The following is a 26,243-nucleotide window of genomic DNA, read 5'->3' as shown; positions in this document are numbered from 1 at the left end:
ACATTGATAACTTCAATGCTCCGTGAAAAGCAATGTATTCAGGCATTTGACAAGATGCAAAATGTTTTCTCTGGGGATGTAAGCTGACTTGTCAGTGGAATATTTCTGTAACTACCATTAAGTCACAATCCATTTCAATATGAACTTTGGCCAAGTATAAACACAGAGATAATTTAGGTTATGATTTCCTGGCCTGGTCTGTGCATCCTGTGTATCAGACCAAAACAGCCCACTTAATGTGCATCATGGTGTACATGTGGCATAAAAAGACTAGTTTCCTTAAGGCAAGAAATACTAAACCTCAACTACAAGTCTTTTAAGTGTGCTGAGAAAGTGTTCACAGTGGGTGGGTTTACTCTTGAGACATACTTTTGGGCTCTTACATGATAAGAGGTTTTGTTAAGCGCCGACATCCGAGACCCCGCGTAAGGGGCACAGGCCTAGGAGCGCTGACAGCTGCGCGCCCCCCGGAGCGTCGCGGCCACTACCGGCTGAGGCGCGCTCCGGGGCGCGGCACCTGTCCCTGGTGCTGACGGGGCCGCGCACCGGCAGCGGGGAACTGCTCGTCGGGCAGCTGCAGGCGCGGCCCCGGGAATGCACCCGTGCCCTCCACAGCTGTCTCCCCGCTCTCCAGGACCGCAGCCCCAGTTACCGGAGGAGATGGGATCAGTGGCACTCCCGCCTGGGCGGCGAGCTTCCCCTGCCCAGGGCGTTCGTGCTCCTGTGCAGGTCCCAGGCAATTCGGATGGGTCAGGTTCGAGTGTCTATGTGCTTGAGAACCGGGTGTGTTGTTTCAGTTTTGGGGTTTGTTGTTGTTGGTTGTTCTCTTTAACAGGCTCGTAAAGCAGCGGCTTACTCACTGCACTGAGAAAACAGCTGTCTTTCTGGAAGATACTTTTGGGGGCATATTTAAAAAAGAAATCACGTAACTGTAATAACACTGAATAGAGGGATGTATGTAGCAGGTAGATCTTGACAAAGCTCAGTCATATGAAGTGACCACAAGGCTAAGTGTTTTTAATTCAGGTGGACAATAACCTTTTTTACTCTGTACTTTTGGAAAATGGTCTTCCAAATCCTTTGGCTTCTCTTAGGCTGTAGTTTTAACTTTACCACTCAATTAAAACGACCATTGCCTATCAACCAGTGAACCACTGAAGGGGAAAATAAGTCTCTTCCACTTTTTGTAAGGGGAAAACAGAAATTTCACGCGTTCTGGCGGTACGTGGAAGTGAAGGCTGCAGGCTCCAAGCTCGCAAAGCATTAACAAACATGCTTAGGAGCTTTCCCTGAGCTTGGGCACATCCCCAGTTTCCTGCCTATCTCTCCGGACCACCTGCAGTCGAGGAGCCCAGTGCCCCGTATGAGGAGTGCCGGAAAGCCGGAGCATCACCCGCCTCCCGCGCCGCTTTCCAGAACGTTCCCGGTCCCTCCGCAGGGCACAGCCCTCCCCCGACCTCCCTTCCCGCTGCCGCCGCCATTTCTTCCCTGAGGGCACCCAGACGCGTAGCGCCCGGCGCCCCCCGGATACCTGCTCCCCCGGCGCTCAGCCGAACCGCTCCTACAGCTTTGTCACCTTCCTGCTCTGCCACCAAGGCCAAGAGGTGATCTCCGTTCAAAAACGGACCTGTTAGGAAGTGATCGGACGCCGCAGACAACGGTTTCTCGGTTAACGGTCGCTCCGCAACCACCCATGGCGACAAGCCCCCAAACGCTCTACCTCTCCCCCCTGGCGCCCCCTCGCGGCGACCCGGCGAAGCCGCCGCCCCGCTGAGTGACAGACGGCTGCCCGTCAGCGCGGCGCTGACGGCTCCCGGTGGGCACCGGCGCCCCTGGCACGCCACGCCCACCCGCGGCGGAGGCGCCCGGAAGGGACGTGGGCACTTTAAAAGCTGCACCTTGGCCACCCCCTTGCCTCCTGAGTGCCGCGGCGTGGCCGCCTCTCCCGCTCCTCAGCGCCCGGGGGCTAAGTGACTTGACGGCAACTCCCCGGGGGTGGTGGCCCGGCGGGAGGTGGGATGCCCGTGAGATGTCCGTGGGTGCGTGTGACCGCAAGCACCGCCCGCTGAGGGCAGCGGCCGCTCCCGTGGGGGCGGAGATCTCCGCCCGCCGGTCCGCTGGGGGCTTGGCCGCGGCGGAGCGGCCGCCCCACGCCCGCCGCCACCCGTGTCACGGTAAAGCGGTGCGTGGCCTGAGGTAGCGGTGGGCTCCTTACCGGTCTAGAGTTACCGGTTGCGCTACTCGAGATAACTGCAAGTGGGCAAGGTGGGTCGTGCCGCGGCTCTGACGGAAGGAGAAGCGCCGGCACCAGAGCGAAGGGCCGAACTCTGTCCGGCAGAGTGGGCCTAGGGGCGGCGGCTAATGCCGAGTGCCGCAGCTCCCAGCGTTCCGCCTCTGCGTAGGGAGAGTAAGCTGCCAGTGCTCTTCGGTTAAGAGGTCAGCAGAAGCCGAACGGGCAGGAGCACTGGCCCTATGCTAGGCAAAGACGGCTTGCGAATGACGGCTATGGAGTGCAGCCATTTGCTGTCTTTGAAGTCCAACCTGCAGGTTTAAAGAATTTCTGTTGTGGTAAACGTTACCTAGTAGAGCATTTAGTGGGAAGGCAAGAAAGAGTAGGTGAGTCATTCGGCTGAAATCTAACTTCTGTAAGCCTGATCGATTCAAGATTAAATCTTGAATCCTTGGTCATTTGGGCATATGCATAGGGACACCCTGCTACATCAGCGTGGTGCAGTGATCCTTGAGGAATATGTGTAGCAGACAAATAGCACTGGTGGCACAGGAACCTTCTTGTGAGCCTTATATGTTCATTGCACTGTGCCAAATCGCAGGCTCTCTGGGGGCGAGCCAACACCATAGAGGTACTGTGACATTGATATCATAGCTGAGTCCCCTGATCTGTGTGAACAGTGATCTGCATGTAACTTCTTTAGCCATTTGTGTGTGTGTGTGTGTTTGGGTTTGTTTGTTTGGGGTTTTTTGTCTGCTGTTTTCCTCTGTTAAGCCAAAACAGTCAATTAGGATCCCCTGCAGTAAAGCCCATATTACAGTAATCACAGGGTTCCAATCAACTTTCCCAATTTTAGCCCAGAGTCAGGGAAGAATGATAAAAAATAAACAGTGGCACATTTTGCAGCCTTCTTTATCTAGTTCAAGTATCTGTATTAGAAACTGAGCCCTGCATTGTAATCCAGTCGCTGCTGTTGACTCATTTTGTGACCTGAAGCTGGTAACCTAAGTGCTATGGCTGTATATGTAAATTGACATGGTAAAGCAGCAGGTGTTCAGGTGTTTTTTACCTTAGGAAAAAAAAAGGAAATTTGATATCCTGGCAAGACACCAAACGTGCCATGGAGGTGTTAAGTATTGCGTACTGTAGTGGGTGCCTTTAAAAACAATGACTGAGGTGCTGGTAAAGTGAGAACTTGGTAACATACACTTAAGTCTTTTTGTAATACAGGGGCAAAAAAGTCTATGTAAACAGGCTGGACAGGTATCTTTTTCCTTGGTAGCCTGTCTCTCTGCAGGTATGGTTTGTAGTTTAACACAATTACCAAAAATCTTCAAATCTTTTGAAGATCAAAAGTGTCTGTCTACACTATGGTATATACCCAGCCTTCTGTAGTAGTAGAAAGAGGTCATGGCAGGAAGAAAAACAAACCAAAACCAGCCATGCAGCAGGAAAAAAATGTGAAAAGCCATTTTTCTGTCATGGTGAAGAATCTAGAATTGAGGTAAACAGCAAATTTGATGAATTGATAAGGCGATACTGGCAACAGCAAACAGCCAAACAGAAAACAGTTTGAGCTGCATTTCTGAAGATGTATTACAGAGAACGGAGATAATATTCAATCATTGTATTGCTCTGGCTTATCTCTCCAGCAATACTATATTCTGTTGGGACCTACAAACTAGAATGGCATGGACAAAGTAGATTTTGGTGAGGCCAAGCATGATAGAAAATGTAGTTTCTTAAGAAAGATCTGAATGCAGGACTTAAGACAACTTGATAAAGGGGCTAAGAGGAACTCAAAACCACAAAGTTCTGTGAGAACTGAAGGGTTTTGATTAAATGGGTGAAACAAAGCTATACATAGAAGTACAAGTAGGATTAGTTCAGTTCAGAGCTCTGCACTGTAGGAAGAGAGATGGCAGTGAGCTCTTTTGCATTGTAGATAGTCTTGCGTTGGAAGCAATACTGAACTTGTGCTGAACTTGTGGGAAAAATCTTTGCTCTTGGTAATTTTATATTCAGTTTGACATTGTAAAGGTAGGAATTCAGAGCTTAAAAGCTTTAACATCTCTAATACATCAGTTTCAAATTTTGTAGCACTGATCAGCTATTTTGTCTTGTGGATTGCAGTGAAGATCAGTCCTCAAATACAGTTCCTTATTAATCCACATAAAATATAATTAATATTGGGTTTATTTAAAATTTTGGTAACCGGTAGCATTGCATATATCAGACATCTGGTTCAAAGCTTGAGTTTTCTTCATGCAGTGTCTAGGTGAGTAGTTTCTTCACATGCTCCTGATCCATTCTCCTTGCCTTTCCGCTCTTCTGAAAGAGTGTAGATAAACTTACTGGGAACAGTGCAGGAATCCATGAGAAAAAGAACATGTCTGTCATAATGGTGAATGTTGCCAAAGAGGCATAGTCTGTTGCAGATCAGAAGTTCAACTCTCAAGCATGAGATGCTCTGAAATGCTTGGTAATACAACCTCGTTGCTGCAGTAACAGTAATTCAAGGTTTTTCTATGAGCATATCTAGCACAGCAGCTAAAATATAACTGATGAGTAATGTAGCCAGCTTAATGAAGTAGTAGCAACTTGAACAATTGGAGTTTCCATTACTTGTTTCCTTCCACCTAATTTAACATTGACACTAGTGGTTTTTATTTCATTCACTTAATGGTGATGCACTTCCAAGCATGCAGTTGTAGCTTTGCTAAAGTCAATTCACTGTAATACAACGTGGTCTCTAAGCATGTGTGAATTGTTTCCGCTAGTGTAAGGTCTCTGACGTGGAAGGATGGCTCTGCCCAGGCTCCAAATATTTGCTGAAGGTGGTGGCATTCTCCTCTGCTGTAGAGGTGTCCATCCAGCTTCCTCACAGCTGTTCCCATCAGTCAACCCTGGGGGGGACCTGGTGAGGTCTGGACAATTCTCTGTCTTGATGTCTGTAGAGAAAATGTCACCCTCCTCCTGGAATATGTTTGGTTGTTTTTATTCCTTTAAATGTCACCCTTACACCAGTGACCTCATCTGACTCAGCATAGCTTCTGCCTGAAGCGGGGGGAACTATAAGCAAGATTTTGACATAGCTGGAGAATGTAGGGAAGAAGGCTCACCAAAAGAAACAAAATACTGTTGTTTGAGCAAACAGAGAATTATTTTTGGGTCCATCTAACAGGCAGTTATGTAGAGCAACTAAAACCTCATCTAAACATCAGAAGCTGCTGAAAACAAGGGGATTCTCTATTATGTACACACAGTTTATTTCGTCCTCAGGTTTCCCAGGAGGTTTTGCTGAGATTTCTGCTGGTAACCATGTTGGAGCTATACCTGCTGCACCAGTCCAGTTGCTGGGTTTGCTTTGGATGTTTGACATGGTGAGAACACCCATGTCTCTCACCTTTGGAAACAGGACAGGGTTGAAGTAGTCATCTGCCTAGATCACCAGCTTTTTTATTTTAAGGCTGATTGTATTAGAAGTCTGTAGAAGACAAGTGAGACCTATGCAAAGAGTGTCCTCAGCAAATGAAGCTGTGACTACAACATGAGCTCCTTTACTGTTTGCTTTTCATTATTAGGCACAAAGCTTTCTCCAGTGAGGCAGATGGGAAACAAACGTAGGAGGGAAGGACTTGGAGAAGGCTGGAGAAAGAAAAATCTGGAATATTTATACTTCAAAAATGTACTTGGTAGTGATAGTACGGGCACATGAAAGAGCTGTGGTCCTGTGAGGACCTTCCCCTTCCTGAAGGGGAGTGTTGGCCAGGACACTGGAATATCGTCTACACTTTCTTTTTAAAAGTGCCAAGCTATGCTGAATGTTCATGCAGACACGGACAGAAACCAAAGGAGTAGGAAAGAGTGACCTCAGTTTAACATTTCATTCAAATGACAGTACCTCTAATGAGATTACCGCTGTAGTTTCCTAGCACACCACCCAGCCTGATGGATCTCAGATCCTTTCAAATGTCCTAAACTGATAAGCAAATGTCATATTAAACATGTGAAAGCAGGATAGAAATTAATAAAGTTTGATTAAACAGCATCTCTGTTTCTTAATGGTTATTCTCTTCAGCTTGCTGTGTAGTTTTATTGTGGTCTGGGTTTTGCTCCCCCTCTTCCCTGACTGAAGATTTAGGTATAGGAAGGCAACATGCACAGAACAATCCATAAAAAAGTAACCTTTCTTCTAATACTTTTATTCTGTGATACTGTCTTTACTAGTAAAGCAATGACTTGCTGTGTTTGTCTTCTGTTTTTATTCCATTTTTCTGAATCTTTAAAATGGAGCCAAGAAAGGTCACTAAAAAACAGTAATGACTTCTTAGGAAAAGAATAGTGCAGTGACAATTTACCTTCAATCTTTTGTGTGTGCAGATGACCATCAAAACCAACCAACCAAACAAACAGAAAACCCAAAACCCAAACCAAACAAAAACCGAAAACTCTGCGACTTGAACTGCAGCAATTTGGTTTTGTTTTCCCTTAAAGTCATCATCCAAACATCACTGGTTCTGGACTCATACAGAGTAGGTTACAGCTGTTAATGTGAATGTGCCCTAGAGGCATTTGTGAGATGTCAGAAACCCATTTCTTTTCAAGCTGTGTCTTGCTATTTGCTTTGGTTTTGGTTTGGGCCCATTCTACTGGCTTAATGTAGCTTTCATTCACATCCACGTGAACTGCTGTGGTTTAATTTGGACCTCTGACTGAAAAATACAGTTACGTGGTTTAGTCTGGTGTGTATGCAGAGTTTAATTATTCCCTTGTACAAATGGGTTTTCTACCATTTAGTATTCTGTGAATACTAAACACATTGCCCCATGGTTTTGAAAAACGGTTGACCATCTCCTCAGATAAAGACTGAGCTCAGTTTTTCTACCACATTTTAAGGTAGGTGTATGGGCAGAGTGCCCTACTATAAGTGTTCAAACTGAGCTACCTCATTCCAGTGCGTTATGTGGTTTTGGTTGTCTTTTTGATTATCAGAGTAGAACCCATGGGATTTTATTTTTTTGTCCCCCACACCGCAATGTAATGGGAATTTCTTTCTAACCAGAGGGTAAAGGCAGGGATGCTGTGGAGTTAACAGGAGAGTGGTTCTGGAGGTCCTGTGTGTATTAATGACTTGAAAGGGGTGAGTGTTTTAATGTTTCTAGCTTTACCATGAGAGCAGAAGGTTTTTGCTTGTATCTATGGTTCTGCCAACAACTTCTTGCCTTCCCTCATATTCTCTGTATTTTAGCTGTTGCAAATCTAAGGCAGAAATGCTATCCAGCATTACTGAACAAGAATTATAAAGTTTTAAAGTTTTATGGAACACCTAACGTGGGAATATAAACTATGAAAAATCATGGAATGAATTAAGGAAGCAGTTAGCTAGCTATTTGTATTCTTAGGCTTCTGTTTAAGTGTCACACCTTTAGAACACTTGCATCAAAATAATGAGACAGGTATGTAGTGAAACTGTGCTTTTGCCAAGGAAGTGAAATGCTGATTATAAATAACCCACAATACCTCTGTCTGCATTCAGAGAGAATTAATTTTTTTTCCCTTGGGAAGGCAAGAGCCAAGCATGAAATCGGGGGGGGGGGGGGGGGGCGGTTGTGATGCTACATGCATGTAGCATGTACTTTTTTCAGTTTAACAAACTAATGCAAAAAAAAAAAGGTCAACACTTTGGTGCCTTTCCTGCTACATATGGAAATACCTGTGTAAAAACAACTTGTTTGTAGAACATTGTATATCACAGTGTAATAAACATTCTGAAGCAGAAAGTTAAAAATGGCTATGTAGCTGTTAACAGGTCAATAAAGAGTTTTGGGTGTTTGGGATTTTAGCATGGAGTTTTGTTCTATTACAAGATGTGTTTTGCCCATAAGGTAACTGAGCATGAAGAGGGGCTCGAGAAGCCTAGAAAGATCTGTCCCCTTCCCTGGGGGCTATATTAGACCTCTGAGTCATGAAGTCTTTGCATAGTAGGTGTCTGGTTACACACCTTTTATGGACCCTACTCAGCTGGGATATCAGCATCTGCATTATAGTTCCCATCTATTCTTAGGTGATATCAGAGCACAACTGAACAGGCAAGGCAGAAAGATAATCACTTTCATTATATAAAACTCTTCCCTTTTTTTCATTCTGGCTTTTTTTTTTTCACTTTCTCTGTCTATCCTATCCTTCTGTTCTGCAGTGCCTTCTCATTGCTGTGTGAAAGAGATACACCATGGCTTACAGCGTGACTCTGAATGGACCTGGACCATGGGGTTTCCGACTGCAAGGGGGCAAGGACTTCAATATGCCCTTGACCATCTCCAGAGTAAGTGAGAAAAAAGTCTTGTTGAGCTTGTTTACGTTGGAAATAGCAGTGAACTGGTTATGTGTACACTGACCTGGCCTAGCAAAATAGAGGATCTTTGCAGCTAGGTCTGAAAAAAGAGAATATAATGTGGGCTTAAAATTTACCACTTCAAGGTACAACCTGGCATTGATGATGCCTCAGGAAGACAGTTCTCATTAGTATATTTTTAAGAATGCTTACACTGTCTCTTTTAAGTAAGCTTCCAGTTCTGTTTTGTGTGGTGGTGTCTCTTTTTTTGCTGATCAGGGCCTCAATGATAGATATGGTGGTGTCTATTTGGAGGGAAGGGAATAGAACAACTGTGAATGGGAATATAGAACTATATTTTTAGAAAATGATCATGTAACTGCTTGTAAATACGTGAAGCCTAGGTGCTAAAACTGGACAAAGATAGGGATACATGTCCCCTCTTTTGGGGGGGGGAGCAATAAGCAGATGAAAATGAGACATGTCAAGCAGAAGTCTCAATAGTACTTAAAATACTGTCTTAAATTATGTAGAAGCCTTCCATTTGCAGCTGACAACCAACATGTGATTTAATAATTAATTACTTGATGTATCTGTCGATTACAGATCAGTCCATTTATTTCCTAGCTGACTCCTCTAAGATCAGTATTTTAAGTTGTTAGAGTTGAGTGCTCTTATTAGCTGAATTGGCTCAGTTGCCTAAAGGTTTTTAATCATTGGATAGTTTTCAGGAAATTTGTAAGTATTTCCTTACCTACCTTTTTCTTATCAGCTAGATAGTCCTGTGTAACTTCTGGTTTGGAAACTACTTTCTACTCTCTTGTGGCTCCCGTCTCTTTTTATTTTTTTTTCTTTCTTTTGTTTCTACTCTGACAATCTCAAATCTGTTCCGGAATCTTCAGATCTTTTAGAGACGTCTTGGTTCCCCACAGATCACCTGCAGAAGGCTTGTTTTGCAGGGCAATGATGAGAGGGGTTACTTACATGAGTGTTTAAAAGGAATACCGGGATGATTTCATCAGACAAACAAATAGAATGCAAACAAAAGGTCTGCTCCACTGCAAAAAAAAAAAAAAAAGCCACTACACTACCCTGAAAACTGGGTTTGTTGTTTGTTGGGTTTTTTTTTGCCTAATGAAAACAGAGTCTGTGAAGTTGTGGGTACCAAATTGATTTCCCTGCAACAATCATGACTCAGTCGTCAATGACCTTCTTAAATCTTAACTGCAGTATTTCATATTCATACTATAAAGCTCTCTATTATTTCATGTCCCTTATTCTTATGCAGAGTATTCTTTCCTCTGAAGACAGAGCCACATTTAACTTAATACTAGGTCCTGTGATGGTAAGAGGAACATTTCATAACCCCTTTTGAGGAAGAGGCATAGTAATTGCAAAGAAGGCTGTTCTGTCAGTGTTAAAAACAAACAAGAAAAAACAAACAAAAAGGAGCCTTGTACACAAAAATAAACTCATTTCATAAACTTATACTAATTTCAGTATGATAAATAATTTTGGTATTTCTTTCTTTATCCCACTGAAGGTAAGTATGGAGAGATGTCAACATATTTCTGTAGGCATTTTCATAACACTTTGCAGTGTGTACTGTATGGTATTGATTTTTTTTTTATAAGTCATACCTAGAGGCTGTCAGTCAAAGGCTGGGGCTGTGGGACTTACACTATATATGACACAATCAGAAAGAAAAAAACAGTTGTTTCCCAAAGAATCCATTTTCTTAGATTATAATCTCTTAAAGTATACTCATTATGTCCAAAGGCTATAGATTTTCATAGGGCTTTTGAGAGCATATGGTAAGTAGCAGTGAAACTGCAAAGGATGGATTCCCAGAGGTGTGGAGAAATTACCTCTTCACACAGCTGGCTGCATTTCCAGCAGTAGAAGTGTCAGAAAGCACCGTTAAATATTTTGAACTCTTTCCCAGTGAGGCCCAGTTTTTAGTTGCTTTGGGATTGGATTCAATTTGTAGCCAGCCTTAGGGGTAAAAAGCAGGCATGCAGAAATGAACGTAGCCTCTTTAGGCTACGTAGCATGAGGGAGCTGGAGTGTGGAAGTCTGCTAGTTGTGATAGCTTTTTAATTGGAACTCGATGATGGTAGCGTTCTTAAAGTCCATTTTTAGTTTAACATCTCTCACATAAATATATCTCCAAACAGTTAAGATATTCCCTTTAATCAGCAATTTGCCATCATAAATGAGTTCAGTTGTGAATTTAGCCATAATTGCAATATTACCATGGGGGAAAAGGAAAGATGTACTTGCATTCTCAAGATATTATTGGGGAGGCAAAATAACTGAAGAAAATCCCTTTCTTGGGAAAGGCACACAGCTCTAAATGTTGCCAGTGGATACCATCCACATGCCACACATGTTGACTGGTTTTGATCCACAGCTCTCCTGAGATGGGATTGGACTCCCTAGGTGCAAGATGAGTCCTAGACCCCAAACACTTCAGCTGTAAGGGTCTTACAATTGCTTTTAATACCAGATGGAATTTAATACCAGTGCAGTGGCCCTTTTTGTCTACATATGCATTGTATCCCTCTATGTAGGCAGATAGATTTCATATGTAGACACGCTCATTATTTTCTAACGGTCCGAAAGCAGTAAGACTGATTGGGTGGGCCACAGAGAAAAAGAAAAAAAAGACTCATCCTTTCTCATGGAGGCTTTGTGTTCTTCTATCATGCCACAAGTCATGCTATTAGAGAGTTGCCTTTGACCTCCTGAGAAAGATGGTGACAACAGTCTACCACACTGGGATTGTTCATCCCATCTATAGTCTTACTCATGCATGTTTCGAAGGACTTCCCTGAAAGGGGAAGCTAGTATGAGGCTGGCCCACACTTAGACATACGGTGGCCACACTGGACTTATGAACTAGGGCTGTGGCTTAGTTGACTGTTGCGCTGCACTCTGTCAGTCATTACTTTACAATTCCCACTCAGCTTGAACTTCATCTGAGAAGCAGGGGAGAAAATGTGAAGGTCTTTGAAGCTTGACAAAAGCACAGTCTGAGGCTGTGATACGACAAATGCTTCTGTTGAGGAAAATACATTTTAAAACAGTGGGCAAAGAAGGTAATTAATCAAAGATGTTTGGCACAACAGTTCAGTTTTAAAGAACTCTTTTTAAAATGCTGTCTGAGATACTGTTATTTTCTTCCCTTCAGGTAGGTTCAGGTGATCAGCTCACTGTTAAATAGTCAACAGCCTAAGACACAGGAGTTATAGTCAGTGAGCTGAGTGACAGCTGAAGATATGTTCCCTGAAATGGATTGTTCTGCTTATCTGTTCTTTGTCTAAAAATAAGTGCCTGACTAACTTAGAGGGGGTGGGGTGAGGAAAAGACAAGACAGAAACAAGTGGAGAAGAGTTAAGGTCACCCTTGCAGCTTTCACATTTCTTTAACAATGGCATTAGAAATTAATCTAGGAATATTGAAAAATATTTTTCCAGTCCCTACCCTACAGACCATCCTATCCTCTAGAAGAAACTTTGTCAAAAGATGTCATGAGGTAGCAGAGGTAGGAAAACAGTATTGATAGACCCTCAGTAAAGCTGAGCATGTCAGTCCTACTGAAATGGATGAGACTTACAGGTTGTTGGCAATGCTAAGAGCTATCAGCAATGGCATGATCATATGCATAAATCTGGTCTTTCCAAATTGATGTAGGCAGCAAATCAGGTTTTCTCCTGCTGCTTGCTTGCACTGTCTAGAGGCAAGCAGAATTCCTTAGTTTTATAGACCTAATAGCCTGTAAGAAGGCTGTTAGGTATAGTCAGTTACCTGAAGTGCTGAGTTGCCCTGTTACCTAAAATGTTACAATTGCACATGGATAGAAGCAGTAGCAGAGCCTCTTCATATATTGCTGAATGTTTATTGCTGAATGGCAAGCTTCTCTAGAGAGACAGACTGGCTTGCAGGTGATATGATGAGCTGGAAGTTATGCAAGAATTATCATCATCTAAGATAGCAGAAATATTATCCAGAACAGTGTGGTAATTCATGACTAGTATATTCACTCTGGGGTTATCCATACAGTTTTGTATTTTCTACAAATCTTGCCTGGGTTTCCAATCAAAAGTTGGATCCTGAAGCTGAAGAACATAGTGTTTAAACAAAACAAAAGTTTAGAGGACTATTTTGGCTTTATTCTGTGAAGTGAGGAAGATATCTGGTGATGATGTAAATGCACTGAGGGTAAATGGCAAGCACTAATAGGAAAAAAATGAGATTTAGCTTATCTGATACAAGCAGCCTGGAGCAGCTCTTTGGGGTGGATCTATTCTAGCATTTTGCAGGCCATATCTCTGGAGGAGCAGGAAGGCTTTTCCTCACATTTGTTGAGCTCTTTCATTTTTATTAGCATCTTTTCCTGATTGCTTCCTGTCCCTCCTCCACTCTCTAGCATGCATATGTTGACCTCTTGCTGTGACTGCATTTCCTTTAGAAGAGCTATGTGAGAGTATTCATTTCCTGTAGGCCTGATGCATATGGGCTATCAGCACCTTACAACGGTCAAGTGATGCATGAATGGAGTCCATTTCTGCTTTTTTTTGTTCTATTCTTGAATGCAGGGAAACCTCAAATTATTCAGGTCAGGCACTATGCATCCTGCAACTTCCGTTTAGATAGCCATGTGCTGCTGTATATAACTTTTAATCAGAAGAGTGCAGTTTACCTGTTAGACTGAACTGAACAAATCAACAAGTTCACTTGAAATGCTGGTTCCACATCATCCATTAAGCATCCATCTCTGGTGAATTGAACTGCTGAGTAGTTGTCCTATAGCTACAACGGCAACTTTGTGAGAGTGTGGGTTTGGTTTCTGCTTTAATTTACAAATGTGAATCCCTCACAATACTAAAAACTATAGATCAGTATTTATAATAGTTGTTATTCTGCGAAACTAACAGGTAAGTTTTTTGTCCTGTGAAAGTCTTTTAACTGCTATTCAGTAGAGGTGATTCCTTTTCCCCCCAAACTGAAATGACTGAGTCAGCTTCTGAGAGGGAAAATGAGCTATTTAATGTAACGACTGTATTATATCTAGATAAACTCTAGTAATTTCTTATGCATGAATGGTTTCACATATTTCCAGTCTTCTACAATTTAACTCACTCTAGTTCCTTGTGAGAGGAAAATAAAATACTTCCAGGCCAATTTTCAAGTACACTCCAAAACTTTCATGTCTCTTTTTGATAAAACATCTATTCTGTGGGCATCAGCATTTCTTTGGAATAATGGGCTTAACTTGCATATAACTCCTTGAGCAACAGTCACACCATCCAAAGTTATAACATTCTGAGTTTTATTTTGTGCAGTCGTTTGTTATATGTACAAATGTGTCAGTGTCATGGGAGAATACTAGTTACTTTAGATGGTATCTTTGCTTTCAAACTAATTTGCAAGCCAATTCTGTATGTTTACAGCTACCATTATCAGAAATGTTTGTATTTCTGTATGGTTAAAGTAATCACTAAATACTAAGCTCACTGGTGAAGCAGTATTTTGTACTCTGCACTGTGTCTGTGCAGCCATCACACACAGCTCTGTTTAATGCTCTGTTTCTTAATTCTATCCGTTTTGAATTGCAGGAGAAACATTTAGCCCTATTAGAATATAGGCCCCATTGACATGAATAATAGCTGAGGTACTGGCTTAAGTGATGTTACATTATCAAACCTGCTGCTGTTACTATCCTGGCACATAATACATAACTTCTGAGTTTGAAGCCCTTTCTTTATTTCACCTGTTAAATGCAGCTTTTCTCTTTGGGATGTGGTTGTATCTGAATCATCAGTGCTGTGTGGCATTAGCTGTCAAAAGAGCTTAGTGTATGAAATAAAATGGGGCTGAACAGCATCTATGCAATTACCAACTCAGTTATAACTACAGTTGGTATTTACTGGTGCTAGCTTACTATTCATACAAAAAAAAAAAAAAGCCACAACCCACTCTGCAGTAATTTTGCAGCTTTCTTTCCTGCAAAAGGGAGAGGAACAGAGCTCTTTGGTTGAACAGGAGGCATAGTGTTAAACTGTGAGAAACTTGGGCCCAAGGCTGGTGAGAAGCTGAGACATTCACAAGTGGGGATAACCCTGGTTATTGTGTCCTTATGGAGAAGGAGGAGGTATCTTAATCTGAGGAATGAGATCCATGACATGAGATATGTTCCCTTTTCTCTTAACATTTAAAAGTGTTTCCTGGCAACTGGATAACCTAGTCTGACAAAATTCTCAGCCTTTGGCCTAGAGTTTGTTTCTTTGAGAATATAGTTCTTGTAGTATTTCAGGAAGTCCTTAGACTTACTTAATTATTATTAAAGTTAATAATTTTGCAGATCCTTTAGAACTAGTAAATGCAACAGGAGGTAACCATTAAATTACAAATTTAAAGCTGCTGAACAGTTAGTGCTTTATAAATAAAATGCACAATAAGCTTTTTTCAGGTAAAACTTTTTGTTATTATCTGAACTCTGTAAATCGCTGTTTTCTAACATAGCAGATAACCTTGTCATTAGCCCCATTCTGAATACATAATTGCAAAATGTTCTCCAGCCAGTGGAACACAAAGAGAGGAAATTAGTTCTGAGAATACATTAGCATTAGCTTTCAATACCAGCAACAGCAGTTCTCCTCTGGTCAGTCTTGTTGCTCAATTAGGAGCATTAAGTGTATGTTATTTTATAACTATAAAATGTATGTATTAAAAAAACAAAATGAAACCTATAAACCTTTAATAGCACTGTGAAAGGATCAAAATAGTGTGCAAGATACAATAGTCTTCACTATAATCTAGTTTGTAGTGGACTGGAGTTAGCGACAACGCAATTTGATGTGACTGATCTGTGCGTAACTAGAAGTTTCTACACATAGGTACCTGAGATGTCACCATTTTAATGTATAATATAGTGTTAGATGGTGTCCAATGTAATATCAGGTACTGCTTTTTTTTTTATTCTGAGTTTTCTTGCAGGAATAGCCAGATGCTCAATGTGCATGTAAATTATTAATCCCCATTGAAAGATCATGAGAAGGGCAGAGAAAGGAGGGAAATTTTTTGCTGAACATGGTAAAAATCAATACTTGCAAGTGTTGAGGAAAGAAACTAATTTATAACATTGTCTGGCAATGTCACCTATGATATGCTTTGAAATGAGTAATGCTAGTTGAAAAAGGATGGCTTATATATAGTATGTTAAAGGGCTCTTTCTTCTGTACTAATGTAATTAAAGCCTTAATAAAAGGTTTACCTAACAGCAGAATCTCAGGATAAGCTTTTTGTTCCAGTTGTCCAAATTCCTAAATCTTAATTTGATGAAAATATGCTATGATATATAAAAAATGGCACTTAATGAAGAATTTAATTTTTGCTGGTACAGAGTGAAGACAAGGATGTCAACAAGTGTGCTGTTTCATCACGTTGTGTTGACCCATCATTTACATAATATATGTTTAAAAGCAGGCAGGTATCACCTGTTAAAACGTACTGCATAGGTGATATATTTTGTTTAGCTGCTATCATAACATAAGGTCCTAAATGAAATAAAAGCTTGATCATTTGAAACTGGCCCTGAAGCTTGGTCTAGTGTTACTGTTGGACATCAGTAACTGGAAACAGTTCTAAAAACTTCCATTATCCAACATGAAAGTGTTTCTGTGTTCTTCTGTGAGATTTTCAGGAGCAAAAGCACCCAGCACTTATTTACAGGGGGGAGGAAGAACTACTTTTTTTTTTAACCCACTGACTTTGAGCATAAGCAGTCTGTGTTTCAGGAATTAGCTACCCTGAAAATTATTTGTTTCCATCTTATGAATGGCTCCAGGTGACATGTTGAATGTGCGTCATACAAGGCGACTCCTCTTTTTGTTAGTAGCGGCTAGCAGCCATTTTTCCAAAAAGTCAATGAGGTCTTGCTCTTCTTTTAGGAAGATATAATGGGTCAAATGTCTTAAAGGCATGCAAATCCCCTGGTAAGGGTAGAGTTACTTTCTGCACTCCCACATACATAGCTGGTGTTGTGATCATCTCTTCCACAGGTGTTCAGTGCCTGGACACTGTGCATAAATAGGTTTTAACCTTTACCCAAAATCCTTCCAAATGCACTTGATTTGTAGCAATGGCAGCTGAGGATTAGGAGGAACACAGCCTTTCATATGCGCGCACCATATCCCCTCTTTTCCCTTGCTCAGGGTCTAGACTCCAGTTGCTGGGCTATTTTGGCTGCCTTACTTCCTGCCCTTGGTTAGCCATACTTGTTAACACAGCCAGAAATCCTTATTCTCATTAAAGGTAACAGGTTTAGGGGCATACACTTACTTTAAGCAATTTATGGCTCTTCAGTTTAAAGCCAGTGTTAGTGACAATTAGCCTTTGGCATGAAGAAAAATAACTGTGAGGCATCATGGTGCTTATTATACCTGTTTAGGGTGCCGTGCACACTCTTCAGAAGCCTCTGTGGGACTCTCATGCTATATTTAAAGCATCCTGTAACTTAGGAAGCTATTTTGAATTGGAATGAATGCTGCATTTACCTCAAGCTTCTGGAATGGGGCATGGTATCCAAAACTCCAAAAATACTACATGTAACCCCAGATTCTTGTACATAGTGCCAAATCAGAATGCTCTGGTATTAGGGTGAATTTGGGTTGCCTTATCTTGATCCTGGGGGTCACTGGGACCATCCTGCTCTATTTGAGAATGTCAGCATTCTCTCCTTACCTAGTCATAGCTGGTTCAAAAATGGCCAAGGGCAGTTGGTACTATGGCAGGCGTTTAAAAAAGAAATAGGCAGCCGAAACAAGATGTTCTTTTTCATCAGGGTTGGCCAAGATTATCTACTCTAGGAGATAAATGGGTAGACTTTTTGCTAATTTTTTGACAGGCATTGCAAAATACAAGTACGTTTCTGACCTACTGTCAAAATCGCTTTCCTGTCCAGAAGATTATCTCAGTTGTTTTCATAAATTATTGAACAAATTATTCAAGATTAAATCCTTCTGGTCAACTAAATGGGGTGGGGCAGATGAGGATCTCTATTACATGGCTTTTCTTTCTTGTTAACAAGAAGTGATCAAAAGTCTGTTAAGTGTCATCAGTTGTTTGAACAACAAACCAAACCTATTTGAACAGCAGTCTCAGTTTAATTGCCCTCTGCTTCTTTTCAGTGTAACATTTCTAAAATTAAAATGTGTGCTGTGTTGGTATATAGTTATCAGTAGTTCAGGATGAGCACACAGAGTAGTGGGTAGCAGGCCATTGAAAGAAAGCCCCTGACAGAAAGAGTCGACCTAGTGAAGGATGATGGAACTGTTTGACTGTTTCATCCCCAAGACATAGCAGAACTATCCTCTTTTGATGGAGGAACTACCTTACACTTGAGAACTGTATGTCTTAGTTGGCTGCAAGGATAAGTACTGCTGTTGCTGTGGTCTGTGGTCATGTGGGAGACCCCTAATCCTGGCTCTTTGCGTTCATCCTTGCTCCATGTGGGATGGTACTCTGCTGTCTCCTCCTTCCGTATGCGTTGATGTAAGGCTGCAGGAAGGAGTTGGCTGAACAGGACACCTTATGAAGGTTCGCAACTGCTCTGTGTGTAGCTGTGTGGTTTCTCTGATTATATATATACCCTGTGTCGGGGAACCCATGCTGCAACTAATACCAATGTAATTTCTGCATTGAGAATAGAGTATATGCCCACTGAGAATTCCTGAAAGAGACTTCTCTCCCTTTACAACCAAGTATCCTATGGCCTGCAAAATGATGGTTTTGTCCTGCTCATCAGTGGTTCCCTTTTCCTACATTTCTGTGCTTAAGTTTCTGCAGAGCTTTGCTTGCTCACCCTGCAAATTGTCATTTTAGACTGTAACCTTAAACTTTTTCTCTGAAGAAAATGTGCTGAGCATAGATAGTAGGACACATTAATCTTCTTGAAAAAACAAGAACCAAAAAGACCTCAAGCAGATAGTATTCTGTAAGGTATTCATGGCAAAACACAGAATATGTGCATCTTTTCTAAGGCCATGAGGCTAACATCATTTACTTCATTGTATTTCTAGAAAACAGTCTTTAGGTGACCTAAAGAAATAGGCAAGAGAGCAAGAGTTGGAAAAAAAAAAAATCTGCCCTATGAGTAACATAATAAGCTTTTGTGGAGAACGTGCCAAGTGAAGATGTGCATGTATGCGTATGCCCTAAATGACAATGGAGTAACCCCCATGACTCACATCAAGAAGGCCTGGATCTTCAACTAGCACGGATCAAGTATTTCTTCTTTTATGCAGTATGATAATGTGTTTCAAGCTTCAGGAGTCAGAGGTGAATAAAGTGGCGGGAGAGAACAAAGCAGAATAAACCTTCTGTAAGTTCTGTACAATTTGTGCATTCAGTTTTAATTTCAGATCAGTTTCATCTAGACCCAGTTTTAATTATTTTCCTAGTGTGAATGGGAAGAAGTCTGATTTACACAAACAGGGTTCTTGTTTGGAAGAATATGAAGTGGTTTTAGTTTTTCCCAGCATGTGGGAATATTCTTGGCCAACCCTGCCCCCCCCCCCCCCCCCCCCCCCCCCCCAAAAAAAACACAAAAAATCACTTCCACAATATTGAAGACATATTTATTGCAATATGATTGACAAGATGAGGAGGTGGTATATCATTTCTTTGCACATCAAGGGACCAGCAGCAAATGAAACCAAAACTAGAACTTAGCTGCTTTATTTATCCCTTGAACAGATGCAGTACAAGCAGCTGCAATAAGATCTTTTATACATTCCACCCATGATTCCCTGGTGTTCATGTGTCCTAAAGACAACCTGGAAAGGAGGCAGGACACTCGGTTGTAGAGTGTTGTATTTTATAAGTACAGTGTGAGATGCTGATCCTTCCCATGGAGAAGTAATTCAGAGCTGGATCTGAGTTTCATGCCATTTGATTATATGGTTAAAAGTATCTCTTTCTTTTGCCACTCTGAGTGTTTAGTTTGATTACTTAATGTGGTCTCTAACTTTTTTTGTTTTATTAAAATTCTTTGTAGGCCAGGAAACAGCACAAAGGGGTAGTTTTAATATAACACTTATGATTATTTGCCTTAAATGAATCTCCAAGCTTGGGAGGCCAAGGAAGAGCTCTGACCATGTAATTGGTTGTGAAGCCCCTTTGTTCAATGTGCAGATAAAGGGTTTAGGAAGAAACTTTGCTTGTTGGCATTTCATTTTAGAACATCCACCTGGATGACAGAAGTCCTTTTTTATTTTCCCCTAAAGCATCTGCTGTTGGATACTGTCTGAGTAGTGGCTATCTAGGTCATATGTTCACAGTAGTATGAAACTTTCTTGGGATATACTAATGCTGTGAAGAGAGATGCATTGAAAATACTCTCTAAAATACTATCTTTTCCCACTGCAGAGAACCAATTTTACAATAACAAAATGTGGAACTAGCAAGAAAATTATCCAAATTGCCAAAGTCTCTTTGATAAAAAGAAGAACGTACACACCATCTTCTGAAGCTGTTTCTATCTTCCCACCATTGCTACCACTACATTAATGTGATACTCAGTAAAAATTAGTTTTCACTGTGTTGTAAGAGAAAAGCATCTTTTCTGGCTAAATTCCAACACCCTACAAGAGCTGATAGTGACCACCTTGAAAAGGCAAAGTTGACACATGTGTGCGTTAAAACTTGAACAGGGGAAGTTTAGATTGGATATAAGGAAGAAGTTCTTTACTGTAGGGGTGGTGAGGCCCTGGAATGGGTTGCCCAAGGAAGCTGTGAATGCTCCATCCCTGGTGGTGTTCAAGTCCAGGTTGGACAAAGCCTTGGGTGATATGGTTTACTGTGAGGTGTCCCTGCCCACAGCAGGGGGTTTGGAACTTGATGATCTTAAGGCCCTTTCCAACCCTAACTATTCTATGATTCTATTATTCTTTTTTAATATTTATTTGAATATTTTCATAAACTTACTTAGTAAAGCCATAATATTAAAAGCTCAAAATACCTATTTTTTTTAAAGGAAATACGAAATCAAGTAAAAGCATGTTTGTTTAGAAAGATATCAAGCCCTAAGAAAAACTGACGAAGGTGGTGACTTGCAATGTCCTTCATCCTTTTTTTTTTTTAGCTTAGTTTTACACTTTTTGTTAATACACAAGAAGTGTTCTCCCTATTTTCCTCCTGAATGTATGCTGCCTGTCACTTACGTATTTATCTTTGAATGCAAATGGCGTATAAAAAAATAAATTATTCTGTATGCTTGTGATGAAAATGTACTCTTTTATATATATATATATTCTTTCTCTGTCATTTGTCATGCTATGACTTATATTTTGCCCTGTTTATCTTGCTGTGCTGCCAGAATAAGTAAATATCTAGGCTGTTTTGATTGTATTTTTCTACTTTTTGTCAGTTTCATTCCTTTAGTATTTAAGAACATGGATTTTTCTCCCAGCTGCAGTGCTTTGTTTCTTTTTGCTAATCTTTTTCTATGCATTGCCTAGTTAGACAACAGTTTCGATAGCTGTGGATATTTTCTTCTTGGATGAATTTGCAAAACTTGTCCAACAGGCTCAGCATCTCCAACTGAACTTGTGGGCACTACTGTGAGAGCAAGGACAAATAACCATTGGTTTGACTGTGCCTCGTGTGTCCTCTTTTCCTCTGGTGACTTGTCAGAGTGACCTATTGCAAATAGGCTGCACTGTGACAATTCTCAATTTCATTAGATAGAGAGTGCCATGGCTTAATGTTTAAGGAGAACTGTCTATAAGCTGTACTTTAATAGTATGAATCTTAACCTCTGTTTAGCTTTGAAATACAGCTTTCACTTCCTGTAATGCCCAACATTGTCTTGAAGTTTAGTGGGGTTTTGATTTTCTATTCTTCTCCAACACCTCTGTCCTCTGGGCATTTTTATGGCTAATTTTCATTGCAAAGACTAGTGAGAGAGAGAGTAAGACAGGTCTTTATATTTTGATTAAAAATACATTGTCTGTCTTGTGATATGAGAACATCATATTAAAGTTAACATGGTGTCCTTCTAGCTTCACTCCAACCCAGTCTTAGTCTTATCATAAATGTAGCTGTATCTTCTAAGTTGAACCCAAGTAAGAAGTAACTGCAAGGCTGGACAAACTGCATGAATACTGGAAATGTAGGTATATATTCCATGACAGTGAGGTTGCTAACAAATTATGTACATATTAATGGATATCTAGGATGCATGTGGAAATGACTGGTAGTTTTTGCTTTCCCTGTTGTTCACTGTCAAAGCATTTGACAGTATTCTGCTAGGACTGGGTTAGTATATTGGGTGTTGTATTTGGATTGAGTAACGTCAAGAGAAATGCCAGGATCAAGTCTGAAAGAAGAAAGAGCATTTGAAGCCTATGTACTGGCATAGGACCATAAGGAACGAGTTTGAAGCCTTGCTTGGTAGCTTTCCTGCTATAGCAATCCTCCTATTTTAATGAACACAAGATTAATCTGTTTTAATTTAAACAAGGAAGTTTGAAGCTTGGAGACTAAATAGCCCTGCTTCCACTTCAGTGCTTGCTCACAGTATTTACATTGGGGTTTAGAACAAAGTTGATTTATTTGATGTTCATAGCAAGAAGGAATGTTCCTCAGTAAAAGTAATAAAAAGCCAAACCAACACCAAAAAAACCCAAAGGGGGAAATTTGGCCCTGAAAGAACCAAAGCTATTCAAGTCATAAAAGTTTAGGTAGAATATCATTATATAATTAAAGAATATTTTGTTTACACATATGTCAGACTGAGTACATGCCCAGTTCTCTGACATGCCCAGTTCCAAAAGTCAAATCTTATTTTTTTTTTCCCCAGTTTTATTGACGTATGAACTTATTGACTGGGTGAGATGCTACTGTTGGCAAGCCTTTGATGAACACTCCTGGAATTTCATTGCAGGAGCCATGACTTCTGTTTTATCTGAAATCTCACTGGCTCTTGATGACAGACAAACTCTGTTTTTAGCATTGCACTGAAGGTCAGGCAAATGACTAGTTTCCAAATAGAGTAACTGAAGATACTGGAACAGATTTATTCCTGGTATAATTCCACTAGTTCTGTGAAGCTGCAGGAGAAATATATTTGTGAAGAGAGTCTTACGAGTTGAAGTACAATATAGCTGTTCTCAATCACTTGTGTGTAAAAGGTGATTGGAAAAACTGTCATTTAATGTATAGTTAAAATTCCTTTTGCAAGAGAAATGCTGTACTCACTAAGATAAGAATAATGCTTTTAGTTGGTATACTCCAGCATAACTCCATTAAGGAGAGTGGGCACCATAGAATGTGGTATTTTTTTCTAGTATCTGAGAACCTATCTCTAGTTTTTTAATCAGAGATGAAGCTGAGGTTTTCTGGCTGTCTATGTATTTTATGATTATCTAGGAAGTGTATGCACTGCTTAGGGTGCTTTCCTAGTTGCATTTGGGATGATTCTATTATTTTTCATAGATCTTTAATTTTAGCTACAGTTTTGGCATACCTCAAGTCTATAACCTGACTATCTAGCAGACTAGTAGGATATTTGACTTAATTTTTACAAGTTATCTATGACCTTAATTCATATACAAAGCAAAAATTTGATTTTTCAGATGGATCAAGAAAAGTCAATAGTAATTTTTGAACATGAAAACAATACTGTTGTACCATTGCTCAGGTATTAGGAAAGGAAGAATCAACATCTTTGTAGAATGACATTGCAAAAGCTACTAGAATCTGTGAAAAATTTCTTGTGGGAGAAACTTTGTACAGATCACAACCACACTGACTGTTTCCAAATCATTGTGAGAAGTGAAGGAGCATAGACATGCTTATGGATACAAGAAGTGTATGTGCGTCAGCAGGAAGGCATAGCTGTGGCCAATGAGGGGCTTTTTATCTCCTATGTTGTTAGAGTGAGTTGGTCAGTGTAGGTTGGGGACATAGAAATTCAAAGATGCAGAGAGATCTTTTGGTAAAGGCTTTCATTTTCTATGCCTCTTTGTGCCTGAAGGACTGGAGGTACCTTAATTACCAACATTGATTGGTGCAAAAATTCAAGATCAGGTTTTCATGAAGAGGACATTAACAAGAATGTGAAAGAGATGTAAAATATGTTTACATTTTGTAAAATAGGTGCAATTACCATTTTTACAGTGGTGTGGCAGAAATGTATCATTTAAAGTTCAAACAGCATTTTTTTGTACTTTGGTTTTACTTTCACCAAAAGCTTACACTTCAGTGATCTTTTCCATTAGAAGTGGCAAAATATTCCTTTAATGACAGATACCCTGATGACCATGAAGTACGAACTACTGTTGCCATGAAGAGGCAGGATTTCTTCAGATTCAGTTAGCTTTGACTCTTACGCTGTACCCTGAAGGCTCTGCTTTTCCAAACCACTCACAGCATATGCTCTTTTCAAATCCGTCAATCCTACACTTGCTCTATACCCTACGTTCTAATGTCAAAGCAGATCTATGTTCTACTTGTGGCACCTGCTGTAGCACATACTTCAGCTACTTTAGGGTAGTACTAAACATACCACCATACTTACCGTCCTGTCAATGTAGCTGTGATAAAGACCCTTTGGAAACTGTATAGCTTCACCCTAAAATAATCATTTATCATAACTCATAAGGGAGAATTAATTGACATTTAGTACACGTAATAATTTGGATTAGTGCCCTTCATGAAACAGCCATGTACGTAAGTACAGGCCGCATATAGAAGTAACTTCATTTTTAACACAGCAAATCAATTTCTGTTACAAATAAATTCCACTTTAAAAAAAATACCTAAGACAGTCAATATATTAGCAAGTGCCGTTGCACTGAATACTCTTAAGTCAGGCTTTGGAAACATCAGTCTGTATTACTAAATACTGAAAGTACTATCATAGCTAAATTACAAGTTTATAACAAAAATAGATCAAACTTTGTTTACTTTACTAATATTAACATAGTTCAAATGATGGGTTAACAAAATAGTGTATTAGAAGCTTATTGTCCACTATATAGAAATATAGTTCTATGTGTGTCCTGTTCTATCGACACTTTGTAGCTTATACAAAAACATACACATCCCTCAACCTCTTTGGCATATTGCATATTATGATTGGATTTGAGAGTGTGCCCTATCTACACGTGGATGTTTCACAGCTGATTGTTGTATCTATTATATAAAGCTAGAATGGGAAACAAAAGATGGTATTTGTTGGGCTTTTTTGGGTAGGACGGGGGTACTTTCTTAGTATTTACTCATATTTACCTCAGAAATTTCTGTAGCCATCCTTTCTCCCCCCTGAGATAAGTGTACAACTCTAAAATCCAATCTCTCCTAAATCCATTACACTTATATTTTTCTTAAATGGATCTCCATGCATCATAGGTTTGTCATGACAAGGATTTGCTTAAGTGAACTTCAGGTAAATGTAGGTAGATCCTTTTGATCCTATGGACCATTCTTCTCACTTGCTGCCACTAACATGGACTTCTTGTCTGCATTCTGCCAACACAGGCATCTTCAAACTTTAATTTCTGGAATTTGGGCATATATGTAATTCAAAAAGTTGCAAAGATTGTGTGCTTTGAGTGTTTACACACTGGAGCAGAAAAGGACTGTCTGATACACATTGACTTTGCAAGATGGGAGTTATGTGTGAGTCCTGCCAGCTTTCTTTTTTTGTGAAGTGAGTTTGCTGTGGCCCTAGCCATAGTCATTAGACATGGGTCTAAATGGTAGAGGTGAGATGGACTTGCAAGTTGTCATTTTTGGTAAGAGCAGCAGGGAGGTAGCTCTTCAGGACAGAAGGAAATGGGGACGTGAACACTAGGCTGCCCACAAACTTGGTTTTACTTCAATACTCGTAAAACCAGCAAACATTAACATAAAACTGTAGAGGGAGTAGAAGAGCTTTGAGAACCCTGTTGTAAATTAAAGGTATGTTGTCCAAATGTTATTTGAGAAGAAATCATTGATATTTTGCCTGAGGGGAAAATGCAAACTTTTGTTTACCATTGCCAGGGAGCTGTGCAGTCATTTGTAGTGCTACAAAGCAGTTAACAGAGAAACTGAAATATTTGCATCTTCTCTGAAGGGAATAACTTTGTGCTAAGTAATGGGGAATTGGGACCATAATGTTTTGCTGTGCTAAAGCTTTATTTCTAATGTGTTGACAGACAGCACAGAAAAATAATATCCCAAGAGACAGAAGTTCTCTGGTCTTTCAGGCAAACAGGCTGGGGTCATGGGAGGAATATGCACAATGGAATTCATTTCTTGCATCAGACTCCTTGACTCACAAACTTCTGAACAGCTTGATTCACACCTTGGGGAAAGTGCTTGTAATCCTGTTGTTTCAAGCTCTGTTAATCATAGAGCAGTTCTGGTCTTTGCTGTTCCTTCTTTAGAAGCGTTTAACCACTTTCGATATTCAGACTTCCGGTTCTTCATTCTGGGGTTTTGGTTTTGTTTTTTTGTTTTTTTCTTTCTTTCTTTTCTGATGGCTGATTATCCGTTTACTTACTAATAAAAGCATAAGACTTTCTAATTACACTGATACAGCACAAACAGCGCATGGCCACCTTATCAGTCTTTACATAAGATGGGCATGACTTGGTGTCATATCTGAGTTGCAGCCAGCAAAAT

General features: G+C 40.4%; 1 protein-coding gene across 15 annotated transcripts in view; it reads left to right on the top strand.

The window, feature by feature from the left end:
* Window positions 1–618: 618 nt before the first annotated feature.
* LDB3 (LIM domain binding 3) overlaps window positions 619–26,243 on the top strand; it is a 123,746-nt gene continuing 98,121 nt past the window's right edge. For 8 of the 15 annotated variants that reach the window (XM_057421511.1, XM_057421512.1, XM_057421508.1 and 5 more), the window contains exons 1-2: window positions 8,183–8,322; window positions 8,430–8,555. In XM_057421511.1, coding sequence (XP_057277494.1) covers window positions 8,463–8,555 — 93 coding nt within the window. In that variant the 5' untranslated portion in view covers window positions 8,183–8,322; window positions 8,430–8,462. Of the gene's footprint in view, window positions 750–1,580; window positions 1,605–2,126; window positions 2,266–2,552; window positions 2,617–7,981; window positions 8,043–8,182; window positions 8,345–8,429; window positions 8,556–26,243 lie in introns of those variants that run through there. The other 7 variants (XM_057421503.1, XM_057421506.1, XM_057421501.1 and 4 more) reach the window with 7 other exon arrangements.

The sequence above is a fragment of the Pezoporus wallicus genome, unplaced genomic scaffold (assembly GCF_028554395.1).
Source record: "Pezoporus wallicus isolate ANWC-B61680 ecotype Strahan unplaced genomic scaffold, APGP_CSIRO_Pwel_v1 contig_4816, whole genome shotgun sequence".
Taxonomy (NCBI): Eukaryota; Metazoa; Chordata; class Aves; order Psittaciformes; family Psittacidae; genus Pezoporus; species Pezoporus wallicus.
Note: the sequence above shows the minus strand (reverse complement) of the source record. Positions and strands in the feature narration are given on the sequence as shown.